General features: G+C 43.0%; 1 protein-coding gene across 4 annotated transcripts in view; it reads left to right on the forward strand.

The window, feature by feature from the left end:
- Positions 1-20,310, forward strand: part of RRBP1 (ribosome binding protein 1) — a 263,651-nt gene that overhangs the window by 19,593 nt on the left and 223,748 nt on the right. For all 4 annotated transcript variants that reach the window (XM_029594481.1, XM_029594479.1, XM_029594480.1 and 1 more), the window contains exon 2: positions 18,465-19,163. In XM_029594481.1, the coding sequence (XP_029450341.1) occupies positions 18,485-19,163 (679 nt within the window). In that variant the 5' untranslated portion in view covers positions 18,465-18,484. The remainder of the gene's footprint in view (positions 1-18,464; positions 19,164-20,310) is intronic.

Raw genomic sequence — 20,310 nt, forward strand, 5'->3', positions numbered from 1 at the left:
CATGTATATTATATTTATATGCACTGATGTGGTGCCAAACCAAAACTCTGCAAAAAAGACATTTGGAACCTATGTGACAATAGGGGTTTTATAATGCAATAAACCCTCAGAAAGCTATGAATAAACAAAATTACAATAAAATAAACCTCCCATACTAAAACAGCACTGTCTGTCAGCAGTCAAACAGAAACAACCCTATCTGTGAAAAAAGAACACTACAAATATTACACCAGGACTTAAAACACCAATACACCTAGCCAAGCTGCTAAAGACCCCAACACAGAAACTACATGCTAATAGAATACCTCATGTCAGTCACACATAGATACCACAGATCTTCACCAAATACAAACCGGAGACTCCAACAAGCCAGACTCTGTATATTGTGCAACAATGGGAAAAACAGAAACATATCATTCATAAAACCATGAAATATAAAACATCAATGGTAGCAAAGCCATACAAATAAAAATATTTTAAAACAAGTGATGATTAGAATAATGTCTAATCATTAAAAATTCATAAAAATTGTCAAATACTATAAAATATTACAAAACAGCAGACACATCAAATAACTCGTAATAATTAAAATAGCAGGAGGAGGAGGGGTGTTGCTCTTGAACTTTCTCCTCTCTCATCTACACTCCTCTGCTCTCGTTAACACAAATGCTTACATGCTCACATAAATACACCTGCTCGCTCATTCGCAAACGCCTGCTCTTACACACACACACACTCTGTTCTCTCTCACACACACATGCTTAGACACACCCCTGTTCTCTTGCTCACACACATACTCCTGCTTATTCATACAAACATGCTCACATGGCAAACCTGCTCTCTCACTCCAGTACATGTTCACACACACACACATGCATGCTACTTCTTTTAAGACACACACACACTCCCTCTCTCACTCAATCACTTTTTTCTCCCCTTTGAAACTTGGAAGCACAAGCCAGGGCAGCAGCCTCCTCCTCCTCCTTCAATCACCTCACCTACCTGACAACTCCTTCTTCGGGCTAGCTTAGGGGTACCCTACTGTGGCCTTCTGTTTTTTTTTGCCACGTAGTTCCTTTAGGCTGTGGGGGCAGGGGCTGACTGCTTCTTCAGACTGCGCTGCTACTTTTAGGCAGTGAGGACAGGGGCCAACCGTAGTCTGGCCTCCTGCGCCTTCCTGCTGCCTTGCACCTTCAGGCCGCAGGGCCGGCCCTACTCTGGCCTCCAGCTTCCTCTCATGGTGCAGGTTGCACTGCTCCTTGGGGCTGACGCTGCAGCCTGCTTCTTTCCCAGACCGCTGCTATTCCTCCTGATTATGATGTAAGTGATGACATGTTTTTCTTCCAACCTGTGCGGACAAGGGTTACTGTTTCCTCAACTGGGCTGGCAGTATAGTAAAAGAGACCATGTCATCGCTGCTGTCACTGTCGCCCCAGTGGCCGCCTAATCTGCTCAGCGCTTCCTCTGGTCCTATTTATTAATATTCTCTCAGGCAATAAGTTTCCAACCTTTAGTGTCTTTGTTTGTTTTTCTAGCTCATTGTCTTTTTTTTTTCTCAGTCATTGGTCTTCTGTTTCTTTTTTATTTCCTTTCCTCTCTGGTGTCTTCTTTCCTCCTTCTTTGTCTCTTTCCTTCAGAATGAATATTTTAATATTTTCTCTGCAGTCTTTCTGCTCTTTCCTTGATCTCCTTTTCTCCCTTTCTCTTTCTTCTACTCTCTCCCATTCCTCATTCCCTTTCTCATTCATTGTCTTCCACTATTCTCCCACCCCAGATCCAAGGTCAACTCTCTCTCTCCTTTTCACGCTCTCCCTCTCTGTCTAATACCTGGTTCCCTCTCCCCTATCTAATGCTATTTCTCTTGGCCCAGGTTCCCCATCCCCAGATCTCTTCCCCTATTCCAGGTCTCCCTTTCTCTCCATAATCCTGAGTCATTTCTTTATATCCATTTTCTTATTATCTGGTCTTCTCTCTTTCTCTATCCTGGGTCTTCTTTCTCTCTCTTTTATCCTGCCCCTTATCCAGGGTCTTTTCTTGGCCATAAGGTCACTATATTTTCTGCTGTGTCCAGGGATACCCAGCAAAGATATACAATTTTACTTAAAATTCCCATGCAAATTTTATGTTAGTTTAGGTGAAACTAAATATATAATTAATTGCTCCCCTTTGTTGTGGTCTACACATTCTAGATTATATGTAGTGAGTTGTAATTTACTTTTTTTTCTTTATTATGATCTTTGATTTGTTTTCTAATCAAACTTTTTTTATTGGATATAGTTAAAATATTTAACAAAAATAAAGTAAAAAAAAAAAAAAGCCAATTATTCAGCTGGTTTCTGAAAAGGAGGTAGTTCTCATTTTGATGTAGTATTTCTGGTAGTGAGTTCCACAGGGAGGAAGCTGTTCCTGAGAAGGTGCTGTGCTGGGGGTCAGAGCACTTTATCTGTTTGGTGAAGGAGTCACTATGGAGTATCCTTGGGATGACTTTAGAGCTCTGGTAGGTGTGTAGAGAGGAAGATTTTCTTCAGGTAGTCTGTGCTGTTCCCTTTGAACATTTGAGAGATCCATATTCAAAAGCATTTACCGACCAAATGAATATTTGGGCACTTATCCTGCTAAGGGTCTGATTCATCAAAGTATTTTCCCATAGACACAGAATGGGAGAAAAGCCTTAGTGAATCACGCAGTAAGTTAGGGGTGTTCTAGGGCTGTAACTAGGAGGAATTGAGTTAGCCAGTTAAGGGGCTAGATTCATCAAACTATCACATGTGTTAGGAAGAGGGGTGTGTTTTATGGTAATAGCGCACTTTGCAATAAATAAGCTATTTTAGCACAGCTATTACCACAGAGTGCAATAACTTTTTACACTTTGCAGTAAGTGCCACAATTGTTGTAATTCCTACCTTCAACCACTAGAAGAGAGAGAGAGACTAGCTATAAGGCCCTCATAATAGGAGGCCCACCTAGTTACACGAGGTAAGGTTTAGGTATTAGTGTAGGGGTTAGGGGCCACTTTGACATTCAGAGTGAGACGTAGGAACAGAATAGTGCACTCCTGTGAAGATCTGATGTCCTTTGTAGTGAAGAAACTCAACCAAAGATAGATTTGTACAATTTTCATTCAACCTAGCTTGATGGACTCTCTACCTGAGTAGAGTTTTTTGCTCACACCTGGATGGTTGTTAGAGATGGAGCTAATTTTCTCATAGCTGTTGGTAGCTTTGGTTCTGTGGGTAGGAAATGAAAATCTGAACATAGTCTGCGTAGAAAAGAATCTTAGGTTTGGAAACTGCATCAGCTGATCTAGCAGTTTGAGATAAATATTGAAAAGAATGGGTGACAGAATGGATCTTTGAGATACCCCATCATGGACTGGTGAAGGTCCATGGTAGAGAGGAGGATGCAGTGACCTGAATGGATTGCTGCCTGTCTGAGAGGTAGAATTTGACCAGGCTAATATTACATTGCTAATACCTGTTTCTTCTAACTGTGTGATATCATAATAATCAACTGTGTCAAATACTTCTAAGAAGTCTAATAGTATCAGTACTGAGGCAAGGCCCCTGTGAAAGATCCTGTAGAGATCATCTGGTAGGTATATGAGTGCTCTCTCTGTCCCATAGCAGGATCTGAAGTTGAAATAGCTGGGATCTAACTAGTTTCTCTCTTCCAACCAAACATTCTAGTGGTTGCATTTAGTCTGTTATACCAATTTTCCAGCTTATTCTGCCAAGTTTGGTCTTTTTCAGTAGAGGATTCACCATGGTCAACTTTATTGTTGATGTCATCAGGCCGTCTGAGAGGGAGGATTTAATAATTTTGGTTGCCCATTCTGTGAGGCTTCTGCTTGCCATTTTTAATAATTTTAGCGTTTGGGCTCGGGGCCTAAGGCATAGGTTGTCGACTGCAGTTTCCCTAAAATCTTTTCAAGGCCTTCTTCTGTTACAGAGTCCCACATATCTGGGCTGGGGAGGAGGGATATGTTTGTGCTTTCTTGGTTAGGCAGGGGGAGCTCGGCAGGTTTTTCTGAAGGGTCTGGCAAAGTCCCTTAATTTTGACGTTGAAGTAGGAGGCAAAGTCTTTGCAGGCTAGTGTTGATTGGACTACTTGATTCTGTGGTGGTGAGGGTTGCAGCAGGTTGTTTATTTTCTCAAATAGCTGCTTGCTTGAGTTTACAGCCTGCTTAATGGATTAAGAAAATAATTGTCTTTAGAAACATAAAAATGTGAAAGCAGAAAAAAACTGTATGGCCAAGCCAGTCTGCTCATCTGTCAAATTAATTTAGCATTATGATTCTCATCACTTAGAGTTCCCCTGTAATTATCCCAAGCTTTCTTGAATTCAGATACTATTTTGTTCTCCAACACCTCCACTGGGAGGCTGTTCCACACCTCTACCATCCTCTCTATAAAGAAATACTCCTTAAGATTAATCCTACCCCCTTTCACCCTCATTTCATGACCCATTCTAGAGTCTCCTTTTCATTGAAAAAGACTCACCTCCTGTGCATGGAAACCTTTCAGATATTTAAATGTCATTATCATATCTCCCTATCTCACCTTTCCTCTAGGGTATACATGTTTAGATCTTTATAACGAAGACCACTGACCATTTTAGTAGCCACCCTCTGGACCAACTCCATCCTGTTTATATACTTTTGAAGGTGCAGTCTCCAGAATTATACACAGTATTCTAAGTGAGGTCTCACCAGGGATCTATACAGGGGCAATATCGCCTCCCTTTTTTTGTTGACCATTTCTATGGCTGCTGTTATGGCCTAGTGTTACGTTGCCATGTGGGATCTACATTTTAACTTGTTCGTAAGTTGTGATTTGTGCCAATTCCTTTCTAGTTTGTGTCCTGGATGTTTGAAGCTTTGTAGCTCTATGATAATTTTGCATGTAGGACATTGGACTTGTTTTAACGGTACGACTTTGCCCAAGGCAGTTGCTAAGTTGACATTTCAGATATCTACCTGCTCTGTTACTAAAGCTGAACTGTTATCTACAGATGTGTATTCTAGTGCCAGGTTCTCAATGGTTAGGTGTTTTGGTTTTTTTTTGTCTTGGATCTCCTTCCAGATTATTGTTGCGACCATTTGTTTTAAATTATTGGTAAAGGAGAACTTAGAGGATGATCTGATCGTGATAGTGGTATTATCTTGATATCAATAGCTAGGTATACAGATGTGTCTGACTCCTGAGAGGAACGCTAGGTCTAGTACATGACCCTTGTTGTCAGTAGTGAATGTGATTGCTTGTATAAATCCTAGTGCTGGCATAGTAGTGAGAAAATCTGCAGTAACAGGGTCAGGATTTTCTATATGTAGGATAAATTAATCATCCATAATTACCATTTTATGGAAACTCAAGGAGATCTCAGTGATTAGCTTGAGGAGTTCAGTTACTGAGATTGAGTTGTCGCATGGGTCTCTGTAAATCAGGAGCATCCCTACAGGATTCTCCTAGCCTAGCTGCTCCAACAGACAGTCTGAGTCAGCTGTCTGTGTGATGTGGACTTGGCATTGTTTAACTGATTCTCAGTACAGGACTATAACCCCTCCGCCGCATCTACCTGGCCTGGGTTGATGTTCTGAGGAGAAGCCTGTTGGGCATGGTTCATGAAATCAGGGGAATCCCACTACATCTAGCCACATCTCAGTTATCACTAGAATATCTAGGTGATGTTCGTTTATTGATGACAAGAATCACAGGGAAATTTTTTTATTTACTGACCTGCCATTCACTTGATCTATATGCCCCCCCATTCTTAACTGCTTTATGATAATCGAGGAGTAGCTTTACAGGTATAATGAGGGAGATGTGTAGGATAGGCTACAAAGATAAATTATCTGATATTAAAACAGAATTTGTGGTCCAAACTTATGAAAAGGGAGCAGAAACTTAGACCTTTTGATGCAGATGATTGGTTTTATTGCAGTAGTATAAGCATGCAGTGATTTATTCGGCAGATATAGTTTTGTTTTTACGTTTTTGGCTTAACAGAGCAAAGCACTGTTATTATAAAGGTAATGCAAACACCTCTGCATCTGACTCCACTTGCACTTGTCAAACACACTTTCAGGCCGATTGTGTAAAGTGTGCTCAGCCGTGTGCACTATTTAACACGGGTTTGGCCACGTGTTTTCTAAGGGCGTCTATTACCCCTTATACTGTAAGGACTTTAGCACCTCGAAAATGCGCAGCCAAACCCCCTGAAAAGTAATAGGGCTCATCACATGCAAATGCATGTTGATGAGGCTATAAGTTAGTCACCCGGGATACTGAAAGTAAAATGTGCGGCCAATCCGCACATTTTACGCTCATAAATTAACGCCTGCCCAAGGGCAGGTGTTAATTTATAAGCAACCAGGAAAAGTGCACAGAAAAGCAGAAAGTATTCCTTTTCTGTGCACCCTCTGATTTAATATCCTAGCAATATTAAGTTGGAGGAACTAAAAAGTAAAAAAAGGAAATGTGCCAGTTGGTCCGGTTAGGAGAACGGATGCTCAATTTTACTACCCCATGCTGAAATAGGAATTAAGACAGTTTATCTTGCCCTTAGCAGCAGTCGGATTGCACTCCTAGAGAATTTGGGATCCTATCTCAGGGCAGAGGGCAGCCGTCCAGCTGGTCCTCTGGCAAGAAACAACAGATTAACACCTCAGTCTGTCCTTTGGCAAGAAAGAACAGATTAACTCCACAGTCTAAGGGCAGCACCTGGAAGGCTTACAGACTTCTCTGTAAACTGTGGCGGCAGGGACAGGTGAAAAAGGCTTGGCAAATACCTCACAATTAGTGGAGCTGGGCTGGGCCAAGCTTTGAACCCAGTCTCGAAGCTGATTAGAGCTTCATGCAAAGTCTTGAGTGCCAAATTCATAGGTATAAGGTTTACATAAATGGTAGCCATGGAATAGAGAGAAAGTTCCTGAAGTCTATAAAGTCCAAAGTCTTTCTCTGCTCAGAACTTTATATATATGCATATGCCTAGGGTACAAATGTTGATCTTGATTGGATGTTACCACCACCCACAGGTATGGGATTGATAGGCTCCTGATATGACTTCAGCTTAGCTGGTACATTTATGCATATTCACATGGAGATAATGAGGTGCGTCAGGAGACACTAATTGAACAATGCCAGCTTCTGGCTAGATACAAAGTTTATCCAAGGCCACTGCTTAGCAAGTTGGTGTTCTGGCAGTGCCATAGGCATCAGAATGGGGGGGGGGGGGAGTGTACAGAGGCCATTATTCAAACATTTCCACTGCAACGTCAAGCCTGACTCAGTCTGCAGCTCTCTCTGCTTTTCCGGGTCAGTGTTCCCTCTAAACTGCACAGCAGTCCTCAAGTAGCCACTCAAGCTGTACCTTATACTACATAGGACCTGACCTGGTGGGAGAGCAAGAAGAGCAGTGGAGCCTGTCCTTTGGCCGCCGCTGCTGCTAATTTCTTTCTATCAGTGCTGGCACTGAGGTTAGGTTCAAAAGTTGTTGGAGCTCATCCTGTGGGCTGATTTTGTGCAACACGAAATCAGCCTACAGGAAGTGCTGCCAGTGAATTTTGAACATGTTGGCGATGACTGCACAGATGGAAAGGAGCAGTCAGCACTGGCAGCCAAAGGATGGGCTTTATTGCTGAGTGAGATAATGCTTCCTTCCTGTTCCCAGTGTGCCTAATAATAATGTTGGGTCAGGCTGGGCTCCCCCACCCTGGATGGCTTCCACGCTACCCCCAGACAGCAACATAAAAGGGCAGCACAGCAGGTATATTGAAAAAGAATAATTTGAGCCACTGGGCTGCCTCACAGTTATATACTGTAGGGGAAGTGGAAAGAGGTGCGAAGCTACATATGCCTCCCCCGCCACAAAAACACACACTTTTTGCCAACCAGCTTTGTTCTGTGCGGCTGCACGTCCTTTCCCAAGCGGCTCAGGTGCCATCTTGTTCTGAGTCTGTTCCTTCTGCGCTGCAGGCTGCACATAGAGTTTTTCCCTGTTTCGCTCTCGTCTTTCATTTTGTGGAGAAATCTTGAGTTTTTCACACTTCCAGTGCCCAGCATGGAACCAAGACCCCCAGGGTTTGAATTCAGCCAATGCAGGAAGATCATGTCTGTCATCGACGGACATAATTATTATTTATGCCTTGGCCCGGAGCACAACCAGTCCTCCTGTAGGGACTGTGGTCATTTGTCCCCCTGGGCCCAGCGCCAACGGGCCCAGAAGGTCGTCCAGCTCCGGGAGGAGCCCTCAGGGTCTTATGCCCCTCTATTGGAGTGATGCTCGGCTCGGTTATCTCCGGGACCCAGCTCAGTTCAACCTTGCAAGCCTAAGTGGGCCACTTCACTTGGGTTGCCGGATGGATGCAAGGGTGAGGGTGGTCAGGCCACAAAGGCCCCTGGGTGCCCTAAAGTACGTCTTCCATTGACACCATCTTGGATCCCGCTCTAGATAGATTGATGGCTTGATTTGGGGGTGGGAGGATCAAATGATAGATTTTGGGAGGAAAGGAGAGTTTATGCTCAGCTATGTGGCAAGCCCTTACTGTCCTGCGTCAGGTATGTATGAAAGGGCGTACAAAGGGGCATGGCCCATGGTCAGGAGAGGCGTTGGGCTGCCTTCAGTGTTGCCAGGGGGGGTGGAGTCTTACAACCACAGATCTGGATTCCAGCCACAGTGATGGAGGAGAAAATGCTGTGGGTGAGGCCATTGGGGGAGCCCTACATGGGGGAAGGGACACTAGCTCCAGTTATCACCTATTCTTAGCCTGTCCAGTGAATGTTGGGCCACCTGGCCTCTGGCATGGCCTTTTTAAAGGGCTGTTGAGCTGCCTCCGATGTCGTTGCTGGTGGGGATGGGTGTCTTGCAGCCCTGGTCCTGGATTCTAGTTGTGGTGAGGGAGAAGGAAAAAAGCACTGCAGGTGAGCTGGTTGGGGAGGAGAGACTCCTGTGGGGAGGGAATGCTAGCTTCCCCTATCCCCCCCCCCTCTTCAGAACCATAAAGAGCTGTGCAAAAGTTTTAGTGATCTAGCAGTCTAAATTGAGGCTGCAGCCTGTACTTTGGTTTCTTAAACTAGCAAATTTACATTTTGATATTTCTTAGTGATTTTTTTTTTCATTGAAACATTATCCAGTCAGAAATTAGGTCATGCTATAGCATGGAGATGGTGCTAATCTGCTTAATGGATTATTTATTAGGTTGATGAACAGGGGCAATTTTTTCCAAGCTAATATGCGTATAGCAGCAGCTTTTGATTCCACTGACCTTGAGACATTGTTGACCAGAGGGTTAGTGTTTACAGATAGGGCACACTTGGCAGTGACATACACTAGTTGTTCATTATCACCAGTGAGCCTCTTTCATGGAATCTCTCAGGGCGAGTCCTATTTTGTTTCATTATATGTTAGTCTCCTTAAAGAATTCATTAGAAGACATGGTCAGCAGTAGCTTAAAAATTATCAGGATATGTTGAGACGGCATTGCTGTGGTATACAGTGATTTACCATGACCAGTAAATAAAAAAAAAAAAATCACTTTGTGTCATAAATTATTATGCATATCAGGTATACACAATGGGTGAAAAAGAACCACTTTCTCTATATATGTATAACCACACTAATTGTAAGAGGAAAGCATACAACTTTATTATCACAAGTTTCAAAGACAATTTAGGAATGTGTCCTAAAATATAAACCCACACACTCACTCATTCATCCATCAAATACAAAATGGTAGTCAGCCATGAGACCCCAAAGGTCTATACAGTGATGTGTATCATGTTTGAGTACAATATTTTATACAATGACTTCCCTGTGGATATACCCACTTACAGTCTATACCCGGCTTTCGCCCATATCTACTTTATACTTCACAGAAACATAAAACATGATTGTACAATACTGAGCATCGCCATTGCCTGTTCTCAATAGCTCTTTGTTTGGCTGACTTCCTTGTATGAATCTCTTTTCTTTGAAATGACCGTTCTTCACTTTGCTGTTAAGTTATTCACTGTGGTCTGACCCCCAACAAGCGGCCCTTGTTTCACATACGTTTGCTTCCTCAGGGGGACTGCAACCACTGAGAAAACAACCCTAAATTTTAGATACACCTAAAAACAAATACTTAGGACACATTAACCACCATAAATGCTTAATAACCTTTTTACCTCAAATCATCTGTTATTCAGCTTTTTCCCAGGCTGTCCACCAATTTCCAAACTATCTTCAACTTTCTCCCTTTTCTTCCAAAGACCAAATTCTTCAAAACGCAGCAGATATCACAATCGGTGTAAACCTAAATTATGCCAAACACACGTACTAAATACCGGGCCTCATTAAATTGGAAAAAACACACAAGCTGTGCCTCAAACCTGCACAAATCCAATCACTTACCGTTTCTTTAATTGTCCAAAAAGCATGTCTTACAAGAGACGGACGTTTCCAAACCCCTTCATCTTCAACTGATTCAAAAGACATCCAACTGCGCCATAAATTCACCGTGGTGAGTAACATCTCCCCCTGAGCTTTTTTTAAGGCAGCTTACAAGGGTCACTGCCCTAACATGGTGAACCACATGCCTCAACGTCCCCCACAATGGGACGTGATGACGTGACATCATCATACGCTGATAACACGCCTGCCAAAACACAATAATTGATAGAGATTCCCACTCACTATATTCCGATAGCAACCCATAGCAACCGTGTAACACACTATAAATGACAATCATCCAACCACACACAAAAGATATACCCGCTCTAATACATCTAACAACTACCAACTCATTCTCATAACTACGTGGATCATACGAAACACACATCACCGATCATTCACTGAAACTTCCATACATATTCATGCAACAACCACAACCAAATATAATAAATCAATGCTGAAACATTGATATAAATAACAGCGGTGCTATATTAAACTTCAAAAAAAAAGCAATCCACTCTATCTCTGCATTTAAACCATAGGGCATCAAGGTTTGCCAATCAAAAATGCATTGCTGTTCCCATTGAGTTAGGAGACGTGTATCTCCTTCAGGATTCTGACACTGTTTAACTACAAAAAATTTTATATCATCAATGCTATGTGACTTCTGTAACCAGTGACTTACTAATGGAGCTGACTCTTTTCTAGTACGTACACAACTCTTGTGTTCCACTATTCTTTGTCTTATATTTCTATTAGTAAGACTAATATATACTAATGTGCAAGGACACACTATGGCATAAACAACCCATTTGGATGAACAAGTGAAATGTCCTGATAATACATATGGATACGCATGAGATTTAAACTGATACTGTTGAATTTGTAACACATTAGAACAGATTGAACAGTGGCCACATTGAAACTGGCCACGAGGCTGAATACAGGCTGTTGAAATCTCTCTTCTTTTTAATCTCTCTCTCTTAAATTTTTGCCCTTCTTGGTGACAAAAATAGGTTGCTCAGTGAAACCGGGTAAAGATGATATTACTGCCCAATGTTTCAATATGCTTTGCTTTGCTTTATAGCTGTAGTTTTAGATGAATACGGAAGTGTGCAAACTATTCTTGAAACTTTCTCTCTGTGCTGAACTCTCAAAAGATTGTCTCAGTTTGCATAAAGACCACGCTTAAACGCCTTCTTGATGAGTCGCTTATTGTAACCGTGTTCTACAAATCTATCAGTGAGTTCTTGGGCCTTAGCCGTGTATTCTTTCACAGAAGAACACAGTCTTCTGTATCTCAAGAACTGCCCACACGGTATATTTTCTTTAAGCTTCCTAGGTAGGGTGAAAACTCGTAGCATGAAGCAGTATGTTCCTATCTGTAGGTTTTCTAAACACCGTAGTTTTAATATTAGTATCACCCTTGATCACCTTCATATCCAGAAAAGCCACAGAGGTGGTGTCTCTAACAAAAGTGAACTGTAAATGAACATCACATTGATTCATGTATGTTTGAAAATCCAACAAAGAGGTTTCATCCCCTTTCCACAGAAAAAACAAATCATCTATATATCGCTTCCAAATCATGACATATTCAAAAAATTTGGAAGGGTATATATGTTGAATTTCATATTGTGCCACATATAATCCTGCAACCGTGGGAACCAATGGCTATTATAGTTATTATGTATCATATCATTAAATTAGCAGGTCTCCTCTTACTACTGGATGTAACATTCCCTTTGCACAGAACTGGCTCTTGCCTTGCCATATCATGGCTTGTAGAGGGATGATCTTTGATTGGATGTCAACCAACTGGCTAAAACCCTGATCAATGACAAAGGTTCTTGTGGTTGGCAGGGAGAATGGCCTTCCAGAACTCTTGCATACAATTCTGTTGATTTGTGAAATCCAAGTGCAGAAGACAGAGGAAACTCATAATTTGGGAGTTATATTTGACCAACTTCTCAATCTGTACATTACAGAAGCTCTGTAGGTAAAAATTATTTTTCTGATTTTTGGAATATCTTGAGTGTTGCAGTGTTTTCCTTTCTTGACAGAATCAACTTATAAACCACAAACTTGCCTTTACTTCTTCGGTCTAGATTCTAGTAGTGTGCTGCCCTTTCTTGAGTTTTATTTTGAAGACTTTTTTCCAAATGTAGTTTTTCTAGAATGTGATAGCTGGGTTACTCAAAGGAATCCATTGTGTAGTGTATATTGTACTTGTGCCCTGCAGTCTAAATATGCTGCAAATTCATTTCAAGGTTTTTTATGTGTTTCATCTAAAGACCTCCATTACAGTAGTCCTCTATATTCAAAGAGCTGCCAAACACCTGATGGTTTTTCACCATTTTTAATGCCCTGTTGGGACCACTGTAAATAGCACTCTACAGTTTAGTTAGGGCATGCAGCAAGATTTTTTCCATGGAAGGACACCAAGCTGGGGAATTCTTCATAGGAAGCGTTCCATTTTGAGCATAACTGGTATCCATAGAACCCAGCTAAAAACATTTTTCTGTTCTGGGTAAAATGGGGAATTTTTGTCTCTTTTGATGGTTGGTGGTTTTCTTTTCTGTTTGTTTCAGCTTTTTGTTTGTTACCCTATATGTGAAGGATGAGAGGTTTATTGTTTAGGCATCATTATCTCTAAGCTTCTAGATGTGAATTTTTATTTCCTGGGCAGAGCTTAATAAATTCATATGGTAAGTTGTGCAGTGTTCCTTTTTCTGAAACTATTAGTGATCTGGATATAGTATTGGATCTCCAGTTGATGCTGAAGCTTCAGATTAAGTCTGTGTTTAAAATAGGCTTTTTAAATTTGAGGCTGCTACAGCATCTAAAACAGAGGGGTAGATACTGAAAGCCTAAACAGCTAAGTGTTGCGTTTGGAGGTGGACCCTTGTCCTGGAGCAGTGTAGAATGGCTCCCTGGTAGGGACCAGGAAGCACCTGCCCCCAGGGGGCGGAGCACTGGAGGAGATGGAGGCTAGGATGAGCTTCACCACTGGAAGCCCATGGTCCCCCCGGGTGGAGCCCGTAGGGACCCGGGCCTCCTGGACTTAGGTGGGCCTCGCAGGGTCTCCTGGAGAGGTAGTAGAGAGGCGTGCCCATGAGCAGCAAGGGAGCGTGTTCGGTCACTAGGCTGTAGATCTGGAGAACCAAGGAAGGCCAGTACAGCGTAGGCAATGACAAGGCAAGGGACAAAGCCAGAATCAGGAGACATGGTCAATGGCAGCTGGGGTCAGAATCCGAGGGTCAGTCCGAGGAGTAGTCATCGAAGCAAGGGTCAGGTTCCAGAGGTCAGACGAGGTCACAAAGCAGGCATAGGTCAGGATCCAGGCAGCGAGCAGAATGGTCAAGGAACAGGCCAAGGTCAGTACCAGAGAGACAGTCTGAGGGTACTACCTGGGGAGACAGGACAGACGGACGCTGGAACAGACAGACGCTGGACAAGGCTGGAACAGTAGGCTGCTGGAACAGTAGGATGCTGGAACAAGACTGGAACAAGGCTGGAACAATACTGTGAACGCGGAGGCAAACTAGTATACTTACAGTGCCGACCTTATTGCCAAGGCAAGGAAGTGCAGGCAGGGACTTCCTTATATCGTTCCATCAATCAGGGCGCGCCGCAGAGCTAGGACCCACCACTGGTCCTACAAGAGGCTGGGTGGTGCGCGCGTAGGGGCATGGCCAATGCCACTGAGGACGCCGAACTCCGGCGTGAGGTCTAGTGCTCAGTGGATGGCCCGGCGACCACCGCCACTGGGGAGGCCGACCCGTGACCTGCAGAGGAGCTAGCGAGGTGAGCAGGCCCGGGCGCGAACGGGGCGTGCAACACTAAGTAACTTAGCTGGATATAACTTGCCAAGTACTTGTGACTTGGATTGGCCACTGTTGGAAACAGAATGCTAAGCTTGATGGACCCTTGGTCTGACCCAGTTTGGCAATTTCTTATGTTCTTACGTTAAGTTACGTGGATATTTAGCGGCATGGCTATCCACTGATAAGTTTTATCCATCTAAGTAGCACTGCCCCGATATGCCCACTGCCCACCCACAAAGTTCTCCAGCTAAAAGATAGCCCATAAGTGACTTATCTGGCTATCTACCGGTTGAATCTTGGCCCATATTATCTAAGGTAGATTTTTGAAACACTAATATAAAAGTTCGCGTTATCAGTAATGGACTACTGGAGCTCTCTATATGTGACTCTCCCCCAATGACAACTCAGAGCTTTACAGCTGCTATTAAATGCTACGGTCCAGCTTGTTACAGGGTACTCCATTAAGGATTATATTTCCCCATTATTGCAAGAATTACATTGGGTGTCAGTAGTTGCCAGTAATTTAATAGTAAACGTATTTAAGTGTTTACTAGGGAATTGTCCTTAATATTTAGCCAACACCCTAACGTTCCCTAAGCCACCTTTTACTTTGCACTAGCTGAGCAGACCTTATTATCGGTTACTTGTGTCAGGGATGAGCACCTTCAGGAGACTCGTAAGAGAGCTTTCTCATTGATAGGACCAACCCTTAGGAATAGACTCCCAGCCAAGTTGAGACTGATGGAGGATTGCACTTTGTTTAGAAAGAGATTTAATGCACATTTATATCATTCTGCTTTTAGTATACTTTGCAGCAAATATTACATCCTGATCTAATTGTCTGGTATGATTAATTATACTAATGTTCAATTGTTTAATTTATTATGAGTGTTTTAGTGCAATCTTCTTAGCACAGTTGTTCTGCTAAAAGTGAAATATACATTTTTTAAATATTTAGGGGTAGATTTTAAAAGAAGCGCGATCAGCCTACTTTTGCTTGCGCATCAGACTCAAGCAAAAGTACGCTGGATTTTAGTAGATACGCGCGGAGCCGCGCGTATCCACTAAAATCATGGATCGGCGCGCGCAAGGCTATCGATTTTGTATAGCCTGCGCGCGCCGAGCCGCGCTGCCTCCCCCCGTTCCCTTCAAGGCCGCTCGGAAATCGGAGCGGCCTCGGAGGGAACTTTCCTTTGCCCTCCCCTCACCTTACCCTCCCTTCCCCTACCTAACCCACCCACCCGGCCCTGTCTACACCCCCCCCTTACCTTTGTCGGGGGATTTACGCCTCCCGGAGGGAGACGTAAATCCCCGCGTGCCAGCGGGCCTGCTGCGCGCCGGGCCGCGACCTGGGGGTGGGTACGGAGGGCGCGGCCACGCCCCCCGGGCCGTAGCCACGCCCCCGTACCCGCCCCCAAAACGCTGCCGACACGCCCCCGGAACGCCGCGACGACCGGGCCCGCCCCCCGACACGCCCCCGACACGCCCCCCTCCGAGAACCCCGGGACTTACGCGAGTCCCGGGGCTCTGCGCGCGCCGGGAGGCCTATGTAAAATAGGCTTCCCGGCGCGCAGGGCCCTGCTCGCGTAAATCCGCCCGGTTTTGGGCGGATTTACGCGAGCAGGGCTCTGAAAATCCGCCCCATAATATTTTGACTCTTGCTTTTAAAATTGTATAATCAAGGCCCTAGATATCTACTACTGCTACTGCTACTGCTGCTACTACTACTACTACTACTACTACTTATCCCTTCTATAACACTACTTGACATATGCTGTACAAAAACATAAGAGACAGTCCCTTTTTAATAGAGCTTACAATCTAATCAAGACAAACCTATAGGTGAAAGAGACTGGTTAAGAAAATAATAAAAAATCAATATTGCTGTAAATGGGATAATCAGGGATTAAGCTTTAAAAGCAATCTCAAAAAGGTGGGTTTTTAAACTGGATTTGAATATGGCAAGAGATGGAGCATGATGGACCAACTCAGGAGGTCTATTCCAAGTGCGTGGTGTAGCCAGGTGGAAAGCACAGAGTCGGGAGTTGGAGGAAGAGGAAAGAGCATATATAGGAGTAACTTGCTTGATGAGTGGAGCTCATGAGATGGGGTGTGTAGAGGTAGTGAGGAGATGCAGAGAGACGATAGTTGTAGGTGAGTAAGAGAAGCTTGAACTGTATGCGGAAACAGAAAGCCAATCTAGTGACTTGAAGACGAGGTTATGTGGGTGTAATAACTGTCAAAAGAAAAGTTGAACAGCTGAATTTTGGATAGATTGTAGTGGAGAGGGTTGGTTCGCGTGGAGACCTGTGAGGAATATGTGACAATAGTCTAATTGGGAGGTGATGAGAGAATGGATAAGGGTTCTAGTAGTGTGTTCAGAAAGGAAGAGATAGATTATGGTGATATAGAGAGAGACAACACATTTGTAGAGAAGGAGTAAGAGGCGTTGAAGATGACTCTAACAAGCTGAAGAGACTGGGAGGATGACAGTATTATCCACAAAAATAGAGAAAGGGGAGAGGGGACATGGGTTTTATCTTGGCCATGTTGATTTTAACATGGTGTTGGGACACCCAGGCAGGAATGTGAGATGAGCAGGCTGAGATTTGGGACTGGATTCCTGTTGAAAGTTTTGGTATAGAGAGGTAAATCTGGGAATAATTAGCATAAAGTTTTGTACTGAAAGCCATGAGAAAAGATCTAACCCTCAAGAGAATTAGTGTAGAGAGAGCAGAGAAGAGGGCCCACGACAGAACACTGAGACACACCAATTGCAGTAGAGAAGGATCCACCAGACTATGGGAGAGATAAGAGGAGAACCAGGTCAGGACAGAGTCCTGAAATCCAAGTGAAGACAGAGTATCAAGGAGTTGGTGGTGATGATAAACAGTGTCAAGTGCTGCAGACATGTCAAAGAAGATAAGGATTGAGTAAAGACCTTTAGTTTTTGGTATAAACAGATCAATGGAGACTTTGGATAGGGCTATTTTCTATGGAATGTAGAGAGCCAAAACCAGACTGAAGTAGATCGAGAATAGCTTGAGATGAAAGAAAGTCAAGACAGTTGAAGTGAACAACACATTCAGGTAGTTTGAAAGCAAAAGGGAGGAAGGAGATGGGATGATAGTTAGCAGGCCAGGTAGAAACCAGTGAGGGCTTTTGAGGAGTGGTGGGATCACAGTATGTTTGAAGGAGTGGGAACAGTTGCAGCAGAACGTGATAGACTAAGGATGTGACAGATGGACGTGATGATTACTGGGGAAATAGAATTGAGCTGGGTGGGAAGGTGGTCAGAGGAACAAATTGTAGTTTGGAGAAGAGAAGATGGGCAGTTTTCTCTACTGTGATTTCAGAAAAGGAAGAAAGGGTGGCAGGGGCCAGGGGCCAGAGGAATGTCATGGGAGAGGGGAGGTAGAGGATACCTTGTTGAGAACACAAGACTAATTTTGTGAACCATATCATGGAAGTAGTCCGTCATAGTCTGGGCAGAGAGTGAGGTGGGGGGGGGGGGAAGGTACGGAGATGCAAAGGCTATTTGAGGAGGGAATTGAATGTGTCAAAAAGAGGTGAGATTTTGAATGCAAGAGAATTTGTCAGATGGACATAGTAATGTTGCTTAGCAAATGAAATAGACTGGAAGGGGTTTAGCATGAATTTGAAATGTATATAGTCAGCAGGACTTTAACTCTATAACTGCTGGTAGGGATGGGCTACTTGAAAGACAGTGAGTACTGCTGTTCTACTAATAAGTGGAACAGATTAAGCATAACCTGGAAGAAGGCTGGTGAAAGTAAACAGGGCCACACTAGAATGTGTAGAACAATAACACATTCATTTTGGCATTAAAGATGCTACAGTATTTTATATTTCCATACTAGACTTTATCTGCTTTTATTTTTAAATTGCTATGTCCAATGTATTGTTTTACTAACAAGCTACAATCGATTTAGAGGCAGTAGAGCATTGTTTGTCCTATTCTTTTCTCATTTCTCTTATTGTAGCTAGTAAAATATAGTAACATTTTTCTCAGCAGTTTTCCTATGCAGGGCGTGCATGTGTATGATGTGAACCATTTATCTTTTTCTGTTATATAAGTACACAATTCAGTTGTATTAACTGATGAAACACTAACCATCTTTTTCTGAACTGTAAAAAAGATATTACTTTTTGGTAATATAATTTGGCATAATTAAATCTATTTTGCAGGTAGAGAAAAGTAAGCAACGATGGATTTGTATGATCCTCAGACAGTGGGCGTTATGGTCTTTGGTGGCTTCATGGTCATCTCGGCCATTGGCATTGTCTTGGTGTCTACTTTCTCAATGAAGGAGACGTCTTATGAAGAAGCCCTGGCAAAGCAACGGAAAGAGCTAGAGAAGACCCAGCACCAAAGAGTTGATAAGAAAAAGAAAGAGAAACCTGTTGAGAAGAAAGGAAAGGCCAAGAAAAAAGAGGAAAAACCTAATGGCAAAATACCAGAACAGGAACTAGCTCAAGACGTGATTGACACTTCGAAGGAAATCGAGCCTGAAGTTGCCTTGCTTCCTGAACCACTTGTTTCTGAAATCCCTATTGTAGCAATTTCCACACCAGCTCCGGAGAAGACAGCCCCATCCCCTAAAGACAAGAAAAAGAAGGAAAAAAAAGTTGCCAAGGCTGAACCGGCTCCTGGTCTCTCCGCTCCATTGTCCCAAATCCTCGTCTCAAAGCCTCCACCTGTGTTGGAGGTGGTTGCCAAAGAGGTTCCCATCATTGCTGTCTCACCAGTCAGCACACTGTCAAGTAGCGCACCGGTAGCAAATTCTGTGCCTATGAAGAAAGCAGAAGCTGTCACTAATGTGGATGAACCAAAGCAAGAGGCAGCTGCTAAGAAGAAGACTGTTTCAAAGAAAAAATCTGAGCCAAGTAAGCATTTCTGGTTTTCTTTTTGGGAATTTCTTTTACTAAGTATTTTAAAGAAGTACTTTTATCCAAATTATTCAAGTTAGTTAAAACATATAGGGGATGATTCATCAAGGTTGTTTTCCCATTAGAAGTAGAATGGGAAAAATGTCTTGGTGAAACAGGCCCACTATACATTCTTAGAATATGACACAGAATTGGAGCCATAATGTTATACATTGTTTGATAGAGTAAATATGTATTTTTTTTTAAATAAAAAGCTGTCTTTGAATGTACTTCCTTCTTAAGAACAAGGTTGCACAAAAGATTTTTTTTTGTAGTAAAAAGACAGTTAGGGCCAGATGTACTAAGAGTTTCCCCCTATTTTGGGGTGGATTTACTGTGAGGGCAATATTAACAATATCTGAATAGCCCCATTATTCGGCTAACTTTAGCCTAACCAGCTATCTTTTGAACAATGCTGGTTAGGCTTTAAGTTAACTGGCCTCTTGTGGTTCGATAACTTTATCCTTAACTGGCTAGATTCAAAAGAATACAGCTGCTTAAGTGGCGAAGTAGCACTAAAAAAAAAAAAAAGTTTGTGGGCCTAGCAGTCCAAATGACAGTCTAACCCCACTAAGCTATGGCAAGTGGTCCTCCCGGGCCGAGCATCCCTATCTCCCTAAACCCCTCTAAAACGATTTAAATACATTAAAAAAGAAGTGGTCCAGTGCCGGCCTGTCCCTACCCCCTGCCCGCTCCCTGCTCCTTTTACCTGCTCAGGAGGGTAGAAGGAAGCCATCCTTGGGCTTGCCTTCCTTCTACCCTCCTGATAACTTTTTAACTTAACAATTTTTAAGCCTGGATCACGGTACGCAGCAACCATGACCCAGGCCCAGCGCTTTCTTGAGTTAGCTGAATATTGGATTTGTTGGATAAGTTATTCATTCCTCACCCTGGAATGTCCCCAACTCACCCCTTTTTTATTCAGCTAAATCTTAGCTGGATAAGCAAAGGGAATATTCAAAACTTGCCATATAGATGGATAACTTGTGAGTTATCCAGCTAGACGGCTATGAATATTGACCTCTAAGAGTTTTTCCCATTCTGTGTTTGTGGAGGAAAATGTTTGGTATATATTGCTTAGTTATCTCTAGAGAAAAATGTGTTT

Source organism: Rhinatrema bivittatum, chromosome 3 (genome assembly GCF_901001135.1).
Source record: "Rhinatrema bivittatum chromosome 3, aRhiBiv1.1, whole genome shotgun sequence".
Classification (NCBI taxonomy): domain Eukaryota; kingdom Metazoa; phylum Chordata; class Amphibia; order Gymnophiona; family Rhinatrematidae; genus Rhinatrema; species Rhinatrema bivittatum.